This window comes from Salminus brasiliensis, chromosome 19 (assembly GCF_030463535.1).
Source record: "Salminus brasiliensis chromosome 19, fSalBra1.hap2, whole genome shotgun sequence".
NCBI classification, from domain to species: Eukaryota; Metazoa; Chordata; class Actinopteri; order Characiformes; family Bryconidae; genus Salminus; species Salminus brasiliensis.
In genome coordinates this window covers 8,866,557-8,882,465 of record NC_132896.1, presented here as the reverse complement: position 1 = coordinate 8,882,465, position 15,909 = coordinate 8,866,557, and the positions used below count along the sequence as shown (strand labels likewise).

At 42.6% G+C, this 15,909-nt stretch overlaps 1 protein-coding gene across 3 annotated transcripts; it reads right to left on the bottom strand.

The window, feature by feature from the left end:
• Positions 1–272: 272 nt before the first annotated feature.
• rab11fip5b (RAB11 family interacting protein 5b (class I)) lies at positions 273–15,608 on the bottom strand. Of its 3 annotated transcripts, none has more exons than XM_072663423.1 (6): positions 14,722–15,608; positions 10,132–10,637; positions 8,579–9,143; positions 5,270–7,783; positions 3,417–3,561; positions 273–2,542 (listed from the first exon to the last, which is right to left on the bottom strand). In XM_072663423.1, exons 1-6 carry the CDS (start codon positions 15,105–15,107, stop codon positions 2,279–2,281), a joined length of 4,380 nt encoding a protein of 1,459 aa, XP_072519524.1. In that variant the 5' UTR covers positions 15,108–15,608; the 3' UTR covers positions 273–2,278. The 3 variants fall into 3 exon arrangements, with proteins under 3 accessions (XP_072519524.1, XP_072519525.1, XP_072519526.1); XM_072663424.1 differs by having other exon boundaries at positions 273–2,539; XM_072663425.1 differs by lacking the exon at positions 5,270–7,783.
• Between the last annotated feature and the right edge of the window lie 301 nt (positions 15,609–15,909).

The following is a 15,909-nucleotide window of genomic DNA, read 5'->3' as shown; positions in this document are numbered from 1 at the left end:
ATGTGAACAGACATGTTGTGCATCAGATACATTAAACCCCTTACAATCTTTAAACTCTATGGAAAGGTCCAGAGTTCAGTTTATCACTCTAATAAATGCAGAACTCTACATTAGCTTCACAGTAGATTTTGAATGCTAAATAATTCTCAGTAGTTATTGATGAATACATATTAAAAAAATCCCCAGCACTTCTGAATACATCTCTGTCTGCAGCATCTGACAAAATGAGAGGCAACAAAAACCCGCAACAAAAATCAAAACTGCAGATGAAATTTGGTATTTACAACTTTATTTTTGAATAACCTTGAAACCAAAACCAATTGAAATAAATAAGACTTGATAAAAGACAAATGGGAATGCCTTGTAAATTATATCTAAGTAACAAAAACTAAGTAACAAAAATGAAGTGTCAGATAAATCATCTATCACAGTGCTCTATGGCATCAGCTCTAACATTCGATAGAGATGACAATTTCAGTAAGGCCAGCTGACAAGAGGAGTGGCAGACATTTGAATATTTTCAACACTTGGAACTGTGCTGCTGATAAAAACATAACAAAAAATATTCATTTATCCAACAACTCTTACAGATAAAAACCACAGTTATCCACTACACTTTGGGTTGTGCCAACCATAAACATGTTCAATCTCTTCAACAGAAATACTGATACAGTCATCGCATCTGCAAACAGAAACTCTTAATTATGCTTAATTGCTCAATGATTTAAACAAAACAAAAGTAAAGTGTAAGGCAATTTAACAGAAGGACAGGGTGGTAATACTGCATTTCAGACTAAAACAAATAAAAATTTCCATTAAGATACTTTGTATTGAAGACCAGGAAGAAGTCCTTGGAAGTAAATCAGTCATCAATTTAATTCTTCTACAGTCAGGATACAGACTAGAATACTCTCGTTGCTTAACTAAAAAAAAAAGCAAAAGCTTGGTTACTTAGTTTGCATATCTGCTGCAACTGGCTGTGGAAGTGTATAGCAATGTGATTTACGTAACTGAGCGACTTCAGATACAATGTAGCACGTAGTATTGCATAGCTTACATCTAGGCCTATTCACAGCCTTTTCTTTTGCGCAGGTGCTCAATAGCAATGATAAGCATGCTTTCATTCCACTGGGATATTATGGCAAAGCTGACTACTTTAAGCATCAACTCTTTGCATAATAGAATATAAGGTGTCTCTGAACATAATCTCAGATTAAGCAGTATTTACAAGCATAAAAGTGCATAACCCAGACATTTACAAGTCCCTAAATATTTTTTTAATCTTCAGAACTGAATACAAGGAACTTTTTTTTATTATTGGACCAACCTGAGTGTTTCTTAACTTGAACTTTAGGAAGCACACAAACTTAACTATTCACCAAAAATAAAACAAAGACTTTCTTTTCTTGGACTTGTGCATAAACTCTTTAACAAGAACATCAACATTCCTGGATTTCTTTTCTGGAGGACCAAAAGATCTGAACTCTGTAAGAGATCTAATGAGGTTGAAGGACAGTCATTTGCTCACACATATACCTTTTTCTTCTAACTTGTTCAATTAAGCACTTTATATGACTTACAAATACTTACCGTATTTCTTCAAGTGCTTGTGTCAAGAACAATAAAAGGTACCGGTCTGTAGGCAGTGTTGGAAATGCACCAGTGGCATCTGACATTTTTGCATGTTACACTGTGAAGAGGCTTTAAATTCTACATTCTAACATATAGGCAACATCACTATTCTTTTAACTGTTGTGGTATCTTCCTTTTTGCAGTTCCCAGTGCAGTTAAAGTAAAGGCTGTCTACAAAGGCAACATAAAGGCGCAGGAGTTTTTTTCTCATTGCGATTTGGATTAAGCATGAAAAGCCACTGCTAGAATAAGCTTTCTATGACTTTGGACCAGCATGTCCAGCATTGTGCATGCAAAGCTTAAAGGAATACTCTGCCACTGTTCAGCTAAATCTCCATCAGCAGTGTCTGCAGCATCCAGTCGATTATCTTAGACAAAAAATTCCTTGTACTTAGAAAAGGACAGAAAACCCACGGTCTTAAAACTGTACCTGCCCAGTGGCTTCCATTATAAGTGTTTTGCAACTTAAATGCATTGCTATCCCTCTCCAAGTCCCGAAAAACACGCTGAATTGTACATAGACAGAGATTGGGTTGAACAACGCTGGAGTATTCCTTTAACTGTGTCTTGGTGAACAGGGCAGTAAAGAAGTGACCTGGGGTGGAGGACTACATATGGCTGAGTAATGTCCGCTGAAGCTTGCGTCTCACTTGGGCCGGGCGCGGACCTGTAGCAGGGTGGGTGTTTGCTCCATGATGCGTACCAGCAGCTTATCTATATAGTCCTCCAGATCCCGGACCTGGACCTTCATCTTCTTCAGCTCAGCCTCACGCTTCTCCAGCAGCGTGGCCTGCAGCTCTGACTCCTCCCGTTGCCGCTCTGCCTCAATCTCCTGCTGCAGCAGCAGAGCAATCAGCTCCATGTTGGTCAGAGTCTGGTAATGAGCCCGAGCCTCTGACATACACACCTGCTTCAGGCAGAAAGAGAGAGAAACCCACCCACACAGACTGGTCATTGATGGGACAGAATAAAGAAGCAGATCTACACTGTGGCCCTGTGGATATATGAGTCTGGTATTATTCAGTCTATTTGGGGTCCAACTGAACCACATTTTTGGTTCCCTGCTATTTATAGTTTGGGTGATCAGTCTTAGTGTTTCTGCTGAGTGTGCTCCTTTAGCTCAGGGCCTGAAATGAGTCTGCTCATTTTGGATTTCCCCAGACACAGATAATCTAGGACTAAACTGTGATGTCAATGTGGAATTACAATGGAAATCATTTTTAGTCAGGGATTAAGCTTAATCTGGACCCAGAAAACTGACCCTTAGAGTTGCCGTGGATCAGCTGAAGTGTAGCAGTTATTGCTGGTGATGACAAAACAATGTTCTACCAAAACAAATAAAGACATGCCGACTTAAATGATAAAGTAATTGACAACTGCTCATCAAATGTGAGGAAATCATATTGATGCAGACAGGGCTGATTAATTAGAGTAAATTCTGACAGCGAATTATAGTAGTACAATCCTTTATAACAATTTAGTACTGAAGTAATAAATGCACTGTATGTGAATACACAGCACTACTCATAATAGTTACATTTAGCTTTAAACTAAATTAAATGCTCATTCATTTACAAAAACTAAACACTACTAAACACTGCCCTGTGCTCATGTGCTCAGATTAGCCATCAGAGTCAATGTTTGTTCACTCTAAACTCATAGATTGCATAAATTCCCTTGAGTTTAGCAATCTGGTCTATTAAAACTCTAAATTAGTCAGATTATAGATGTGGTCAATGAAGTTGTACAAGCCGAAGGCTGTTTCTGTAAGCACCCTGCATTACCTGCGTTTTCTCTGGCTCAGCTGGGCCCTGCTGACTAGAGCGTCCCGGATGGATGGAGGAGCGGATTTTTTCTAGCACTGAGCGCCCCTCTGATTTCTTCTCTCCCTGTGCTGCTGTGTTTGTCAGGGGCTTCACTGGATGAGGACTGCATGAACAGCAACAATACTGCAAAATCAAGCACTTAAAACACAATGTTCTCTTACTGTCAGCAGAAGGTTTAGTGAAGCTTTAAGCAAGCAACAGAAAATATGAGTAGAGACAGGAATAGAGACATCGTTCTTCTACCAAAGCAAGACTGAAACACAGAGATAGTGATAGAAAATGAGATCTGTCTTGATGAGATCTGTTTCGGTGTTTCATAAAGGGTCTGGCCACATTGCCTGCTTTAAGGACTGCATAGTGAGTTCATGATAATAAATGACACAATATTCTCTAATATTTCAAATATTAAAAATCTCATGCTGATTGCTAACTGTGTGTCCATATAGACTTGCTGTACTAACATCAATAAAGGCCTAAATACACAAATGAATTCTGAGGGAAATCTCAGATGTTCAAATGATTTCTGTGGGTGTTTTGATTGATCAAGACAGTTACATGATCTATCCATTGCGAAAATGATCAAAATGCCATGTCATCATCACAGCTTCATCCATGTGTTTGTAATAAATTGCAAGGCATACAGCACAATTATGGATATTCATTTAACCACTGTATAATTTTTTACTTTCCATATAGTTTATGACCTAATTGCAATAGATATGTGTGTTCTGTGTTAGAATCAAACTGACACAGCTTTATACTGTACAGCTTTATACTTATATCTACAACATGGCCATGGTAAAGTGTTAGTAGACTGTTGGAATCACTGTTTTCAGTGCATGTCAGGAAGATCATTAAAATGCCACTAAACTGCATTTATAGTGCCGTAATAAGCTTCTCTGGTAGTTCAAGCTAGACTCCTCTGTTTTAAGGAGTACTGCCTGGAACATTTTATCCTGCAGCAAAACAGATGCAAAAAAAGCAGAAAACTAATGAGTGAAAAAAAGAAGAAGCAAAGAAAGAGAACCAGCAAAGGAAACAGTATCACATGAGCAAAGCTGAACATAGCATTCTAATGGAAGATGGACCAAGGTGGACCAGAATAGAAAAGACTGAGATGGGATTGAGATGTTGATAAAGCAGAAGATACTTCTAGGGTAGTATAGTCTATACAGACCCTGTCCTCCTGCACCTGGGTACCAGACTTAAGTGTGTTTCTCAGGTGAGGGAGACGAGTAAATACACTTATGAATAGAGGTGGGAATCAGCAGAGGCCCCATGATACAATATTATCCAAATACCTAAATTATATATAATTTATTTTTAACAATAACAATGACTTTTAAAGCAAATGGTACTCCAAATAAAGGAGAGAGTAGAAGAATATAACAGAAGGGAAATGTTATGTTGGAAGAACCTTAAAACCCAGAATGCCTGGCAAAAGAGATATCCACTGTGCTTTCTAAACACTTCTATTTGCCAAATGAGTTACCGAATGAAGTACTATAATTCAGAGGGTTAAGAGCATCACATTGCTGTTGTTGCTTAAGTTTAATACAAGAGCAATATAAATTAATAATAATAATAATAACAATAATAATAATAATATGTTTTATTACTACTATTAGTACTACTTTTATAACCATGGATGCTGGTATCCTTCACATTGCACATTGGTTAGTTTACCAAAGGGCATAATAAAATATCAATACTGGGGCCTCTGTGTGTCAATACAATTTTTTCACATGAAATACTGCAGTTTTACAATGTAATTTCTCCCACCCCTACTCATAGAGACACTGAGGGCTCACCTGCTCTCCTCAGGGGGAGGGGGGCTGCTAGCTGGCTGTGCCTCCTCGGGGGAAAGCGTGTGCTGTGCAGCAACCTGTGGCTGAGCTGTGGAGGAGGTGGAGTGGGCTGCAACTGGAGAGCTTCCTAAGCCGGGCCTCATTGTTGTGGGGTAGGTGAGACAGGTCAAGTCAGGGTCAAGGTCAGCAACGGGGTCAAGAGCAGGGATGGGGTCAGATACCGTGTCAGTCAGTAGGGGTGAGAATGAAGAAGCAGAGTCATGCACATGTTTGCTTGAGTTTCTGTCAGTGCTGGCTTTGAGTGGGATTGTGGTGGAGTTGGTTTTGGGCAGGTTTGTGGCCGAACTCGTTCTGATGCGTGCTGACCGTACTTCGGTTTTGGGTTTTGAGGGGCTTCTTGAGATTCTTGGAGCTACTTGGGCGTGGAATTCCTCAAAACTGATGTTGTTTGTAAGAGTCAAACATGACTTTACCGTTTCCGAAAAAGGTACCTTACAGTTCTTTCCCTCTGTCTCAAGTTCAGCTGTTCCTGTCTTAAGCTCATCATAACTCACATAGCCTGCACCCTCGTATGCAGTATCTAAGCCTGCATTGTCGAGCACTGCCTCAGGTTTCAGCTGTGCCGCCGCACTGCCGTCATCGCTGTTGAGGGCAGAGGCAGTTTGTGAAGCCACAAAGCTGTCTTTGTAACCAGAACCCTCTGATTCGGCTCTCAGATTCATCTCTAAAGGAGGTTGTTGGGAGATGAGCACAGAAGAAGTGTCTTTTACATCACTGAAATATTCTCTGACTTGGGTCTTGTTTGAGTTGTGCCATTCTAAGCTATCACAAGGTCCCTCAAAAAGCAAAGGTGCCTGCTGTAATTTAATGTCTTTAGCAACATCATTAGTCTCTGAAGTCTTCTTTGGGGAAAACATATCCAGCTCTGTTGCCATTCTATTAATCAAACCTTCAGGGATTCCTGGGGAAGACCTGCATACTGAAAACAAATTCTCAGAAGGAGCACAGGCTGGAAAATCCTGGCACTGCAGTGATGCTTTGTTGTTGTCTTGACTGTTAGCCATCACTCCAAAAGTACCTTGGAGCACATCTGAAAGTGAGTTGTCAGAATCAATAAAAGCAAACTGCGAAGTATCATTTGTGTTATTATTGGAATCTCGAGCAGGCATTCCACAAGCAGCAATGTCTCCACTGGTGGCAATGTTCTCATTCCATTGTTCAGAAGTTGTCTTTGGCTTTAAATTCACCTCGCAGGAGGACTCAGGCTTTGGTAGGGTCTGAAAGGAACTGCATAGTGACTCGCTCACAGTTGTGTCACAGTCGGAGAGGCAATACGGTGTATTCGGCACAGTGCGATCACTTTCAGAGTTCCTCTGTACTCCTACATACATGCAGTTTTGACTTGAGTTTGCTGTGACATTCCCAGCAAGTCCAAACACAGGACCATTTGGCACAGCTTCACAACCATGACTTCTTATCAGATTAGGACTGAGGGCTCCCTCAGTCAAGAAGCACTCCTCTCCTACTTCGAAATTGTTGAGATTTCCATCTGTGGCCATTTGCGGAGTATGTGATGGTGGACACAAATTAATATTCTGCTCCAGAGCAGCACAGCGCGAGTACATAAACGACTCTTTATTTACAGGGGAGACTTGAGCGTTTGTCTCTCTAATGTGCTGTAGTGAGGCTAAGTCAGTCTGGAAGAGCACACTCGCCTCTTTCTGGACAGCTAGCTCTTGTCCTCGGTCTAGCCAGCTGACTGAGGATCTCTCTCGCACTGCGAATGGGGTCCTCGTGAGCTTCCTTGGGGGTAAAGGAGGCAGGTCCCAGTCATTGGGAACTCCCTGGTTATTGTCATTATTTGATTGGAAATCATTCTGCTCCATTGAATTATGGCTTGGAAGTGACAACGGACTTGGGCCTGATGGTGGTCTAGTGGGAGTCCCCACTGGTGATTTCAGACGGCTAGTAGCAAAGGCCTCAAAATCGTCCAACTCCCCTCCACACTCAGATAAAGGACGGCTTGAACTGGCACTAACAATATTCACATTCGCATTCACAGTGGCTGCCTCTGTCGTCCCAGGCATTAAGGCAGGGAGGGACCTCTGTCTGGCTACACTCCGAGGTCGCTCTCTCTTTATAGAGGCCATTCTGCTAGGTGTGCCCTCACTGGCTGGGCTTGAGCAGCCAGGTCTGGCCAGGAATACTGGGTAATGACCATGGGGAAAGCTGGGGTATGAGGACATCTCGGTAGGAGATTTCAAAGCCTCTTCGGCTATAAGATCCTCAAAAAAAGGGTTCCTCTGCAGTCTTGTAAGGAAAGGGTTAGAAGGGGAGATGGAAGTGGGTGGAGGTGAAGGGTGGGTGAATGGATTGGTGTGATGACTGACACTAGGGGGTGACATTTGACCAGTAGCAGAAGCAAGGGGGAGAGAGTCTGGTGTTGGGCTGGGAAAGCAGGGAGTGAGAGGGTAAGATGGGTCTGGGCTGCTTTCTACTTTAGGAGAGACTCCCAGCCTGTGGAGGGAAGAAGTAGTCCTCTTAGTCATATCTGTGCCTATCAGGGCCATAACCCCTGCCATAGTCAGGGGGGGGTTATAGATTGTGTTCTCTATAAGGCAAGAACGTCTTCACCAAAGAGAGACACAGGTTTTAAGCTGTCTTTGCAAGAATCACATCAACTGAAACTACAAGGCAGCAAAACTCAGCTGAAGTCCCGACTGACTGGTCTAAATGAAATGGAAACTATAACAAAATAGCAAAAATGTGTCAATTCTCCAGAAAACATGCTGTCATACACAAAGAAAAAAAAACTCAGCAACATAAAACCAAACCTTACACAAAATGTGACTCATTTAAAATAAATGATAGACCATTTAAAATATGTGCATGTGAGAACAATAACAATGTATAATAGAACATATCAAAGTAATGTAATATAATGGAGTCTTTGTTTTGCAAAATCACATGACTGGAAAAGTGTACAGGCTTGCAGCAAGATGAGTGAAACATTGTAAAGAGCTTGAGAAGCTACAAAGATTAGAAACTGTTACATAACTGTTATTATATTTATATGAATTTCCAAGATGTTCAAGACGAAGCTGTAAATTAGAGTAGATCATTTATTGGCCCCTTAAACCAGTCTGGACTCCTTACTCTTCCTTACTCTTGTTTCTATATAACTTACATATTAGTTTTGCAGATGTTACTGAATAACTTTTTAAATAAACAGCCAATAATGAGCTTAAAACAAATTCTCTAAACACTAAACCTACAGATCAAGGGGTTAAACTTCAAAGCGCGATCACTCACCTCGGTTTGTTCTGGGCATCGCTGGAGCCAAACCAGCCACGCAGACGGCCCTCCTGAGGGCCGGCGGCCTGCTCGGGCTTTGTTGGTAGAGAGTCACTTCTGCTGCTGGAGAACAGAGTCTTCCTCAGCTTCTTGCCCTTATCTGACCCCTCTGTGCCACCGGCAGCCACCACCAGTGGAGCAGTGGCTAGGATTGGTTTTCCCTCTGAAGTGGTGGCTCCCTGGGTTTGGGCCGCAGACCCCTCAACCTCAGCCTCCTTCTTGCCCTTGTCGATGGACCAGCGCCTCCCGTCAGCCTTTTGAGGGTCCTCACTGCGTCGGGTGAGATTCTGCAGAGAGCGAGAGAGCGGAGAGCACTTCTCCAAAAGGGTGCGCTTGACCGGCAAGCCACCAGGGCTTTTGGAACAGGCAGGCTCAGAAGAGTAGACATGGCTGCCATTGATGCACAGGGTGGACTTGGACAGCACTGTGTTGTGGCCTTTCAGATTCTCCACAGCTGGACAGGGCCGTGAGACGGGCGTCACTTTACTGGCCTCGTCACTGTATGCACGCTTGTGCGTCATCACTTTGGGGTGCAGCAGACACAGAAAGACCACAATTCAGAGAAAAGTCAACGCAGTGTGAATAAGCAAAAAGGGTAAAACTTTTTTACGACTAAGCAGTAAGTGTCAGTAAACAGTGAAGTTATTGTCCTTATTGAAAACTATTACATATATATATATAACTGCAATGTCCTCTCCAATTTACAGTATTCTCTGTCTCAACATACCTGATCCAGCTCAGGAAAGACTTGATAATCAGCAGCAGAGCCAGATAATGTGTTGTGAGGCAGGGGTTAGTTGAAACAGTGCAGTGGTGTAGGTCCCCAGAAACAGGGTTGAGAAACACTAGTATCTAAAACCAATTTCTGAATATTTTAACATTCATAAAACTAAACAAAAGACAAAAGGGGTGGGAACTATGATATTCATGGTTAGTGTGATATATCACTGTAAAGTCAGGAAAATGTTTTTTGAGTTGGTCTGCTTTACAATTTTTACAGTACCAGTACTTACTGACCAACTGCATGTTTAAATAAAAGGGAGCATAATTAGTCCTGTTTAACTGAATTTACTGCAGTGTAGTACATAATGTAGCACTATATCAGGGGTGGCTCAGGGGTTAGAGCACCAGGCTATTGATGACAGGGTTGTGGGTTTGATACCCAGGCTTGGCAAGCTGCCACTGTTAGGCCCTTTACCCTATTTGCTCCCTGTGTGACGCAGCAATGGCTGCCCACTGCTCTGGGCATGTGTACATTTGATCACTGGTGCACTAGTTCACTGCATGAACGGGTTAAAGGCGGAGGCCAAATTTCATTTGCTGTCTTGTCTTTATTGTTGCACAGTACATTAACTGTAGTGCAGTACATGAGTAATTGTGAAATTGTGTATCTGCAACAATGCCTCTACATGCTAAAAAGATAAGCTCTTCCATTGGATTACTGATTGTATTACAGTAAAGTATTAATTATCAGTGATTGTTGATTAGGAAGTGCCATTCCTACTGCCCACCTTTTACTCCTTCTTCTGAATCGGTATGGAATGGCTCCATCACTCTGCTGCTGTAGATGGGTGTGCTGCACAGCTCTATGGGAACAAATGGATCCCCAGCAGAGGATGCCACGCTGCTTTCCGAGGCCAGAGATGAGCAGGAGCGTGTGTCTGAGTTCTTCCTTAGTTTTCCTTTTAGGAAGAAATCCTTCACTTTGCTCCTGCGTTCATCACTGTAGTCCTCCACCACAGGGACCCCCTCGCCCCCATTCTCCTGCAGAGACTGACTGGTAGAGCCTGACAGGGCAGCGTAGCGACCAGGCAGAATGGCTGAGGAGGACTCTACGTCTCCTCTCTTTTTGCCGGTGACGCGGTCCTTCAGCTTGCCGAAGGCCGAGCGAGGCTTGTCTTTGACGGTCAGGTCGTACATGCTGGCAGTCATGTTATTGCGGGTGAACTGGACAGTGACCAGCAGCTCTCCACGTTCCTTCTCTTTCCTCCCTACTTTGGAGCGCAACTTTAACCACCTGCACCACAGATTCAAAGCACACACACACACACACACACACACATCAGTACACAGACGTATAGCTAAGACACTGAGCAAAGTAATGTGGTCCGTTTATTTTAGTTGAAAGTTAATATAAATTAAATATATTGCAACAACAATATTACTGCAAGACAACCCTTTGTCGCAGACAAATTTCTAAATATTTTTTCTAAATATAAGATCATGTGAGTCGTGCTAGAGTTTCAGTGATCAGTTGGTGTAAGGTGGTCTTAACTCCATATAGCATCAAACAGGAAGCAGAAACAGTGACTGGAACATCTTTAGCAGGTGAAAGGCCTCATAAAATAAATAAAATAAAACGTATATAAATCATATAATATAATAAAATAAAATAAAGGGAAAAAATCTTTACAAAGTCTTTACCATGTCTTCTATTGTTCGGTTAGCATTGTTTTATTTTTATTATATTGGACCACAGTGAACAAAATTGTGAATTGATTCTGATTTGATGTTTTTTTACATATAAAAAACACACATTTGCTACATAATAAACAAACTGATGCTTCAACATACACTAACTGTCGAAGACAGAAGATGCTTTTTTTATTAAAACATTTAAAAAATAATTTTATATACATTAAGCAATTTAATTACATTAAATCATGGGTTTTCCATGAGAAGAGCTGTGAATATGTTTAAAGGATGTAAAATACAGTGATGTAAAACCACGACTTACACCTACACAATTATTTCAGTACAGCTCTTTACTGTCTGAATCTGATGAGTTTTACGACCTAAACACAAGGGGTATAACAATACTGTTGTATCTTGATACAATACATTTTTCGATACAGCAAAAATAACTACTGCATGAATACTGTGTGTGCTTGGAGTTCATATGTTAAGGTTGAAATTTAAGTATCTGCACCCTGTGCACTGCTTACATGCTTACACACTCAGAGCATTAAGATGCACGTTTTAAGAATCAATTTAATTTTCAATTGTAAGGACTAGATTTAGATTGTGTATGTCCACATTTATAAAAAATAATCTAGAAAGATGAAAAATGAGAGACGCTAGATCGAGACTGAGGAGTATATCAGCAATGCAGCTTTAAATGCGCATATTAAAATTTATACACCAAAATGAATAATACATCTGCTTAACTTAAGGGCCTGGTCACTACTGGGCCCCCTGCACTACTACAGTTCTCAGTGTGAGTGCCCCGCCTGCACTGCTGATAGCTTCACCACTGCAGTGCACTACAGAATGCTCAAATGCATCATCCTCCTCCCGCCAGTGACCTCCCTAATTCAGCAGGCCTGTATGTGGCAAGCATGCTCTCACGTTTAGATGAACTGCACCTTTCCAGCAGCAGAAGCATAAAGTCTTTCTGCCCATCAAAAGCTCCTGGGAGGGGTGGGGGTCCCTGGCACGCAGCCTTTATCTAGCACAGAACCTTTGTCCGAGAGAGGAGCAACGTTCAAACTATTTCCTCCATTTCCGGTCTTTCACACAGCACCTCATGGGGGCACAACACAGACACGTGTAGGGGGGCCAAGACAAACACTGCACAAGAGAAAGAGGGAATGAGAGAAAGAGGGGTGTGTGCTGCTCTAGTCACAATTAAAGCCAGATGTGTGTTCAGTATTGCCTCACTCTCACTCTTCGGGCTGTTTAATGCAGGACTGTGTGTTCAGGGCTGGATCTTCCCCATGTGCCTCTGCACGTGACTCTGGCAGGCAGGAATAGTGCAGGCCCTGACGGATCCAGCTAACTGTATTGGAACCGATGCTTGTGCATTCTTGCCTTTTCCTTGTAAACACAGCACACACTTTCACAATAGCCGACGTGGCACAGCCCAATATAGCGCAAGCTCTAAATCACAACTCATACAAGAGTTTAGACATGTCCAAAACCACCCAGCCAGTGAATACCGATGTTGGTTCTGGCCTGGTCACCCCTTTGGCCTTTTGTAAGCCTGGTACAATTATGACAGTTAGGTTTTCAGTCCAGGCTTGAGATGAACTACAGCAAGAAAAAGAAAAGCATCTGCAGTTAAATATGACAATGACAATATTATTGTTGCTCTGCTCGGCTCACTGACTTCCTCCCTCATTTTGTTTGTAAAGGCTTTAGCCCAGAGGCCCCAGTGTCCTCTTCAGCTTTCAAGGCTTTCCCAAAATACAGCTCAGTCATCCCTCCTCACACAGAAAAACAATGCCCACATCTGCATCAAGAAAAACGGAATGTCCAAAGACCTGGATGGATTCAACGAATGCTCTTTTGCAGGAAGACTGAGTATGTGTGTGTGCTGTTTATTGACAGCCCAATGCTGTAATGCTCCTGGAACACACTGGCACTGCCCCCTGTTGAGACCAGCACTGCGCCAGAAAATGTACTACACTCACAGCTGATTGCTGGACACTGCACAGTCCGATTTGAGATGTTGCTCAAGGCCCAGAGACCTGCCTGTCAAATAAGAACCCCATAAAGTGCAAGTGCCCAGTTCCTCACCCATCCTCCCTGATGCTTCATGTTTGCCTTTAGACTCTTCAGATATCATAGGTTTCAATGAGTCATTGACAGTAGTCTCAGAATTCAGAATCAGTGATAAGATTAACAACTGAACAAGTCAGCACTGCGAAGGGTTAACACATGAGGACATGGCAACAGGCCTAGCACATAAGTATTTTGTACATACGTTAATATCCAGTTTATTATAATGACCAAAGACATTTCCTTTCATTGGTGCTTGTCCACATATTTTCACTCTTAATCAGCAGCTCAGAGGATTTCAGTCACTTGTGTCAAATATCTCACCTCAACATCAACGAGCACAAACAGAGCTGTTCTACTCGCTGCTCATACAGACTGTTCCTTCTGCACGCTTTAATACTTTGGCCAGCAAAGAAAACACCAGTTAATAACCAAGTTAATATGCTCTTAAAAAGGGTTCAGAAAAAAATGTTCTATAGAAGCACAACAACTCAAAGAACTATTTGATTATTTAAAGAACATAAAAATGGCTGAAAAAACACACAATAGGAACATATGGTAGATATTATTTAGTTTTCAATGATTCCACTAAGTTGAAGACCCCCTTTTGTTTAGAGCGACAAGATCACATATTTTATATCAATCAATAACTACTGATGATAACCCAGACCAGTTCTAATATTTGGGTATATTATGGCATGGTATGTTCACCGAATTAACTATACATTTTTTTCTCACCCCAAATATCCAATGTTGGGTTTCTGGGTCATGTAGCCACTAAGTAACTGTAATCTTTCTACATCACCCAAAGTTTTGTCAATGGCTAAAACCTGTGTTCTACTATTCTTGGAGCTTCAGGGCATTACTAATGAAACAGAAACCAAGACACATCTTGACCACACTGAGCTTCTCTTATTTTAAAAGGAAACCAGACTGTTAAAACTTGTATGCCTCAAGTAGCGCTCATGTTCAGTACTATTGAAATATAACCTATACATCAAATGGCAATGTTTTTTTATCATACGTATATGATTTTTTGTTAGTTTTATTTATATTTTGGTTGCCATTGCCACTCTTTGTTAATGTGGTATGGTGGCACAGGACAATCAGCAAGTTTCCTGGTGATTTTACGCTCTAGCTGAGATGTGTAGCTTGCTGTTCCTCACTCAGCGGACAAGAAGATGAGAGGGAACAATATGATGCCACAAAATGAATTAATATGGCATATTTTAATATTTACACCACAGTAAACCTTACATGTCTTCTCTTTAAAAGAAGTCTGATTATTGCCTTGCCAATATAATCAGAACATAAGAGGGGATATATGACATCTGAATATGTTTTCTGTGGTAATAAAAATTAAAAATAGTCAAGCAAACAATGAAGCAGACCTAGAGTTCATAACTATCACCCCACAATCATCTCAAAGCCTTGACCACGGACAGTCCACTGCTGCACTGTAAACAGCAGGAATGGCCGCCATCAGTCTAACTGTAGTGAAAGTGTAACTGGGTGTGGGAGTGTGAGCAGACTGAGAGGCTGAGTGTGGAAACCCCTCCTCAGACAGACTGCTAACTTCTTCAAGTCTGTACAACACTTACTCGTTTCTGGGACACACTCCGTCCCGAAAAGCTTTATCCAGCGGTATCACGGCCTGGCCCAAGAACACGTCCAGTCCGATGAGGACCCTGTGCATGACGTTTAGGACCAGGTCGCTGCTCCCAGACGCGTAGGCGCTGACCGAGCCCCCCTGATCCTCCAGCAGGCCGGGCAACAGCTCGAAACTGCATTCCTCATTCCACTCGGGTTCCTGGGCCTTCTCCACCAGGCCCGTGGTGTACTTGTCCTTGCCCACCTGGATGACCGTGTACACGTACCGGCTCCCTTGCTTGCCCTTGGTCCGCAGACCTCGCGCGCGAAGCACGGTCACATTCACGTGCGTGGGAACCCACCGCGGTTCGTCGTCGTCCAGGCTGATCAGAGGCATCCTTTATACTGTGCAACTATACTAAAACCTAGATGGCAAACAGCATGTACAATTCTGCAAGCCGCACGCAAGCCCAAGCAAACAGGGACAGCTGCGCGTGCACTGTTCCCCCGCACTCGCGCACCAGACGCCGGACTACGTGAGCTCAGAGCTCCGCATGATTCTCAACGGCAGGCTTACCTTAAAAGGCTGCAGAAAGTGTGAACGAAACGTTTTCCGTGATACTACGAACAAACAGCGACAGCGGGTCTATTGTAAGTGGACGTTGCTGAGCCTGCAGCATCAAAACACAGTGCACGTCCCCTCCCCTCCTCACTGTAGGGGCCTGCACGCCAAACTACTCTGGAGACTTAAAGAGAAAGTGTGTGTGTGTGTGTGTGTTTCTGATCGTGTCGTTTAACGTAGGTGCAGTCACAATTTCGATAAAGACAAACTCATGTGTACACGCTGACTGTGGGATTTTATGAGACCGTAGAGATTCCATCGCTTCCCAGCTAATCATCGAGCATTGCGGCGCTCACTGGACTCCAGTTTTTTCCCCACCCGTTATCTACCTCACGCCCCGCCTCTCTCGCGTCGCTATTGGCCAAAATGATTTAAGGAATTGAATACTAGCCAATCACAGCGCGGGTCGAGTAGACGACGGTGCGCAATCACAGAGCATGAGACGTTATCCGTCTGAATACAGGTGGGGAAACACAGATGGGGTGGGGTGACAGCAAACTATGGATGTTATCGCAGTAAAATCGTCCCATGATGAACAAGAATAGTTTCATCTGGACTAAAGTGCCTTTCCTGCCGG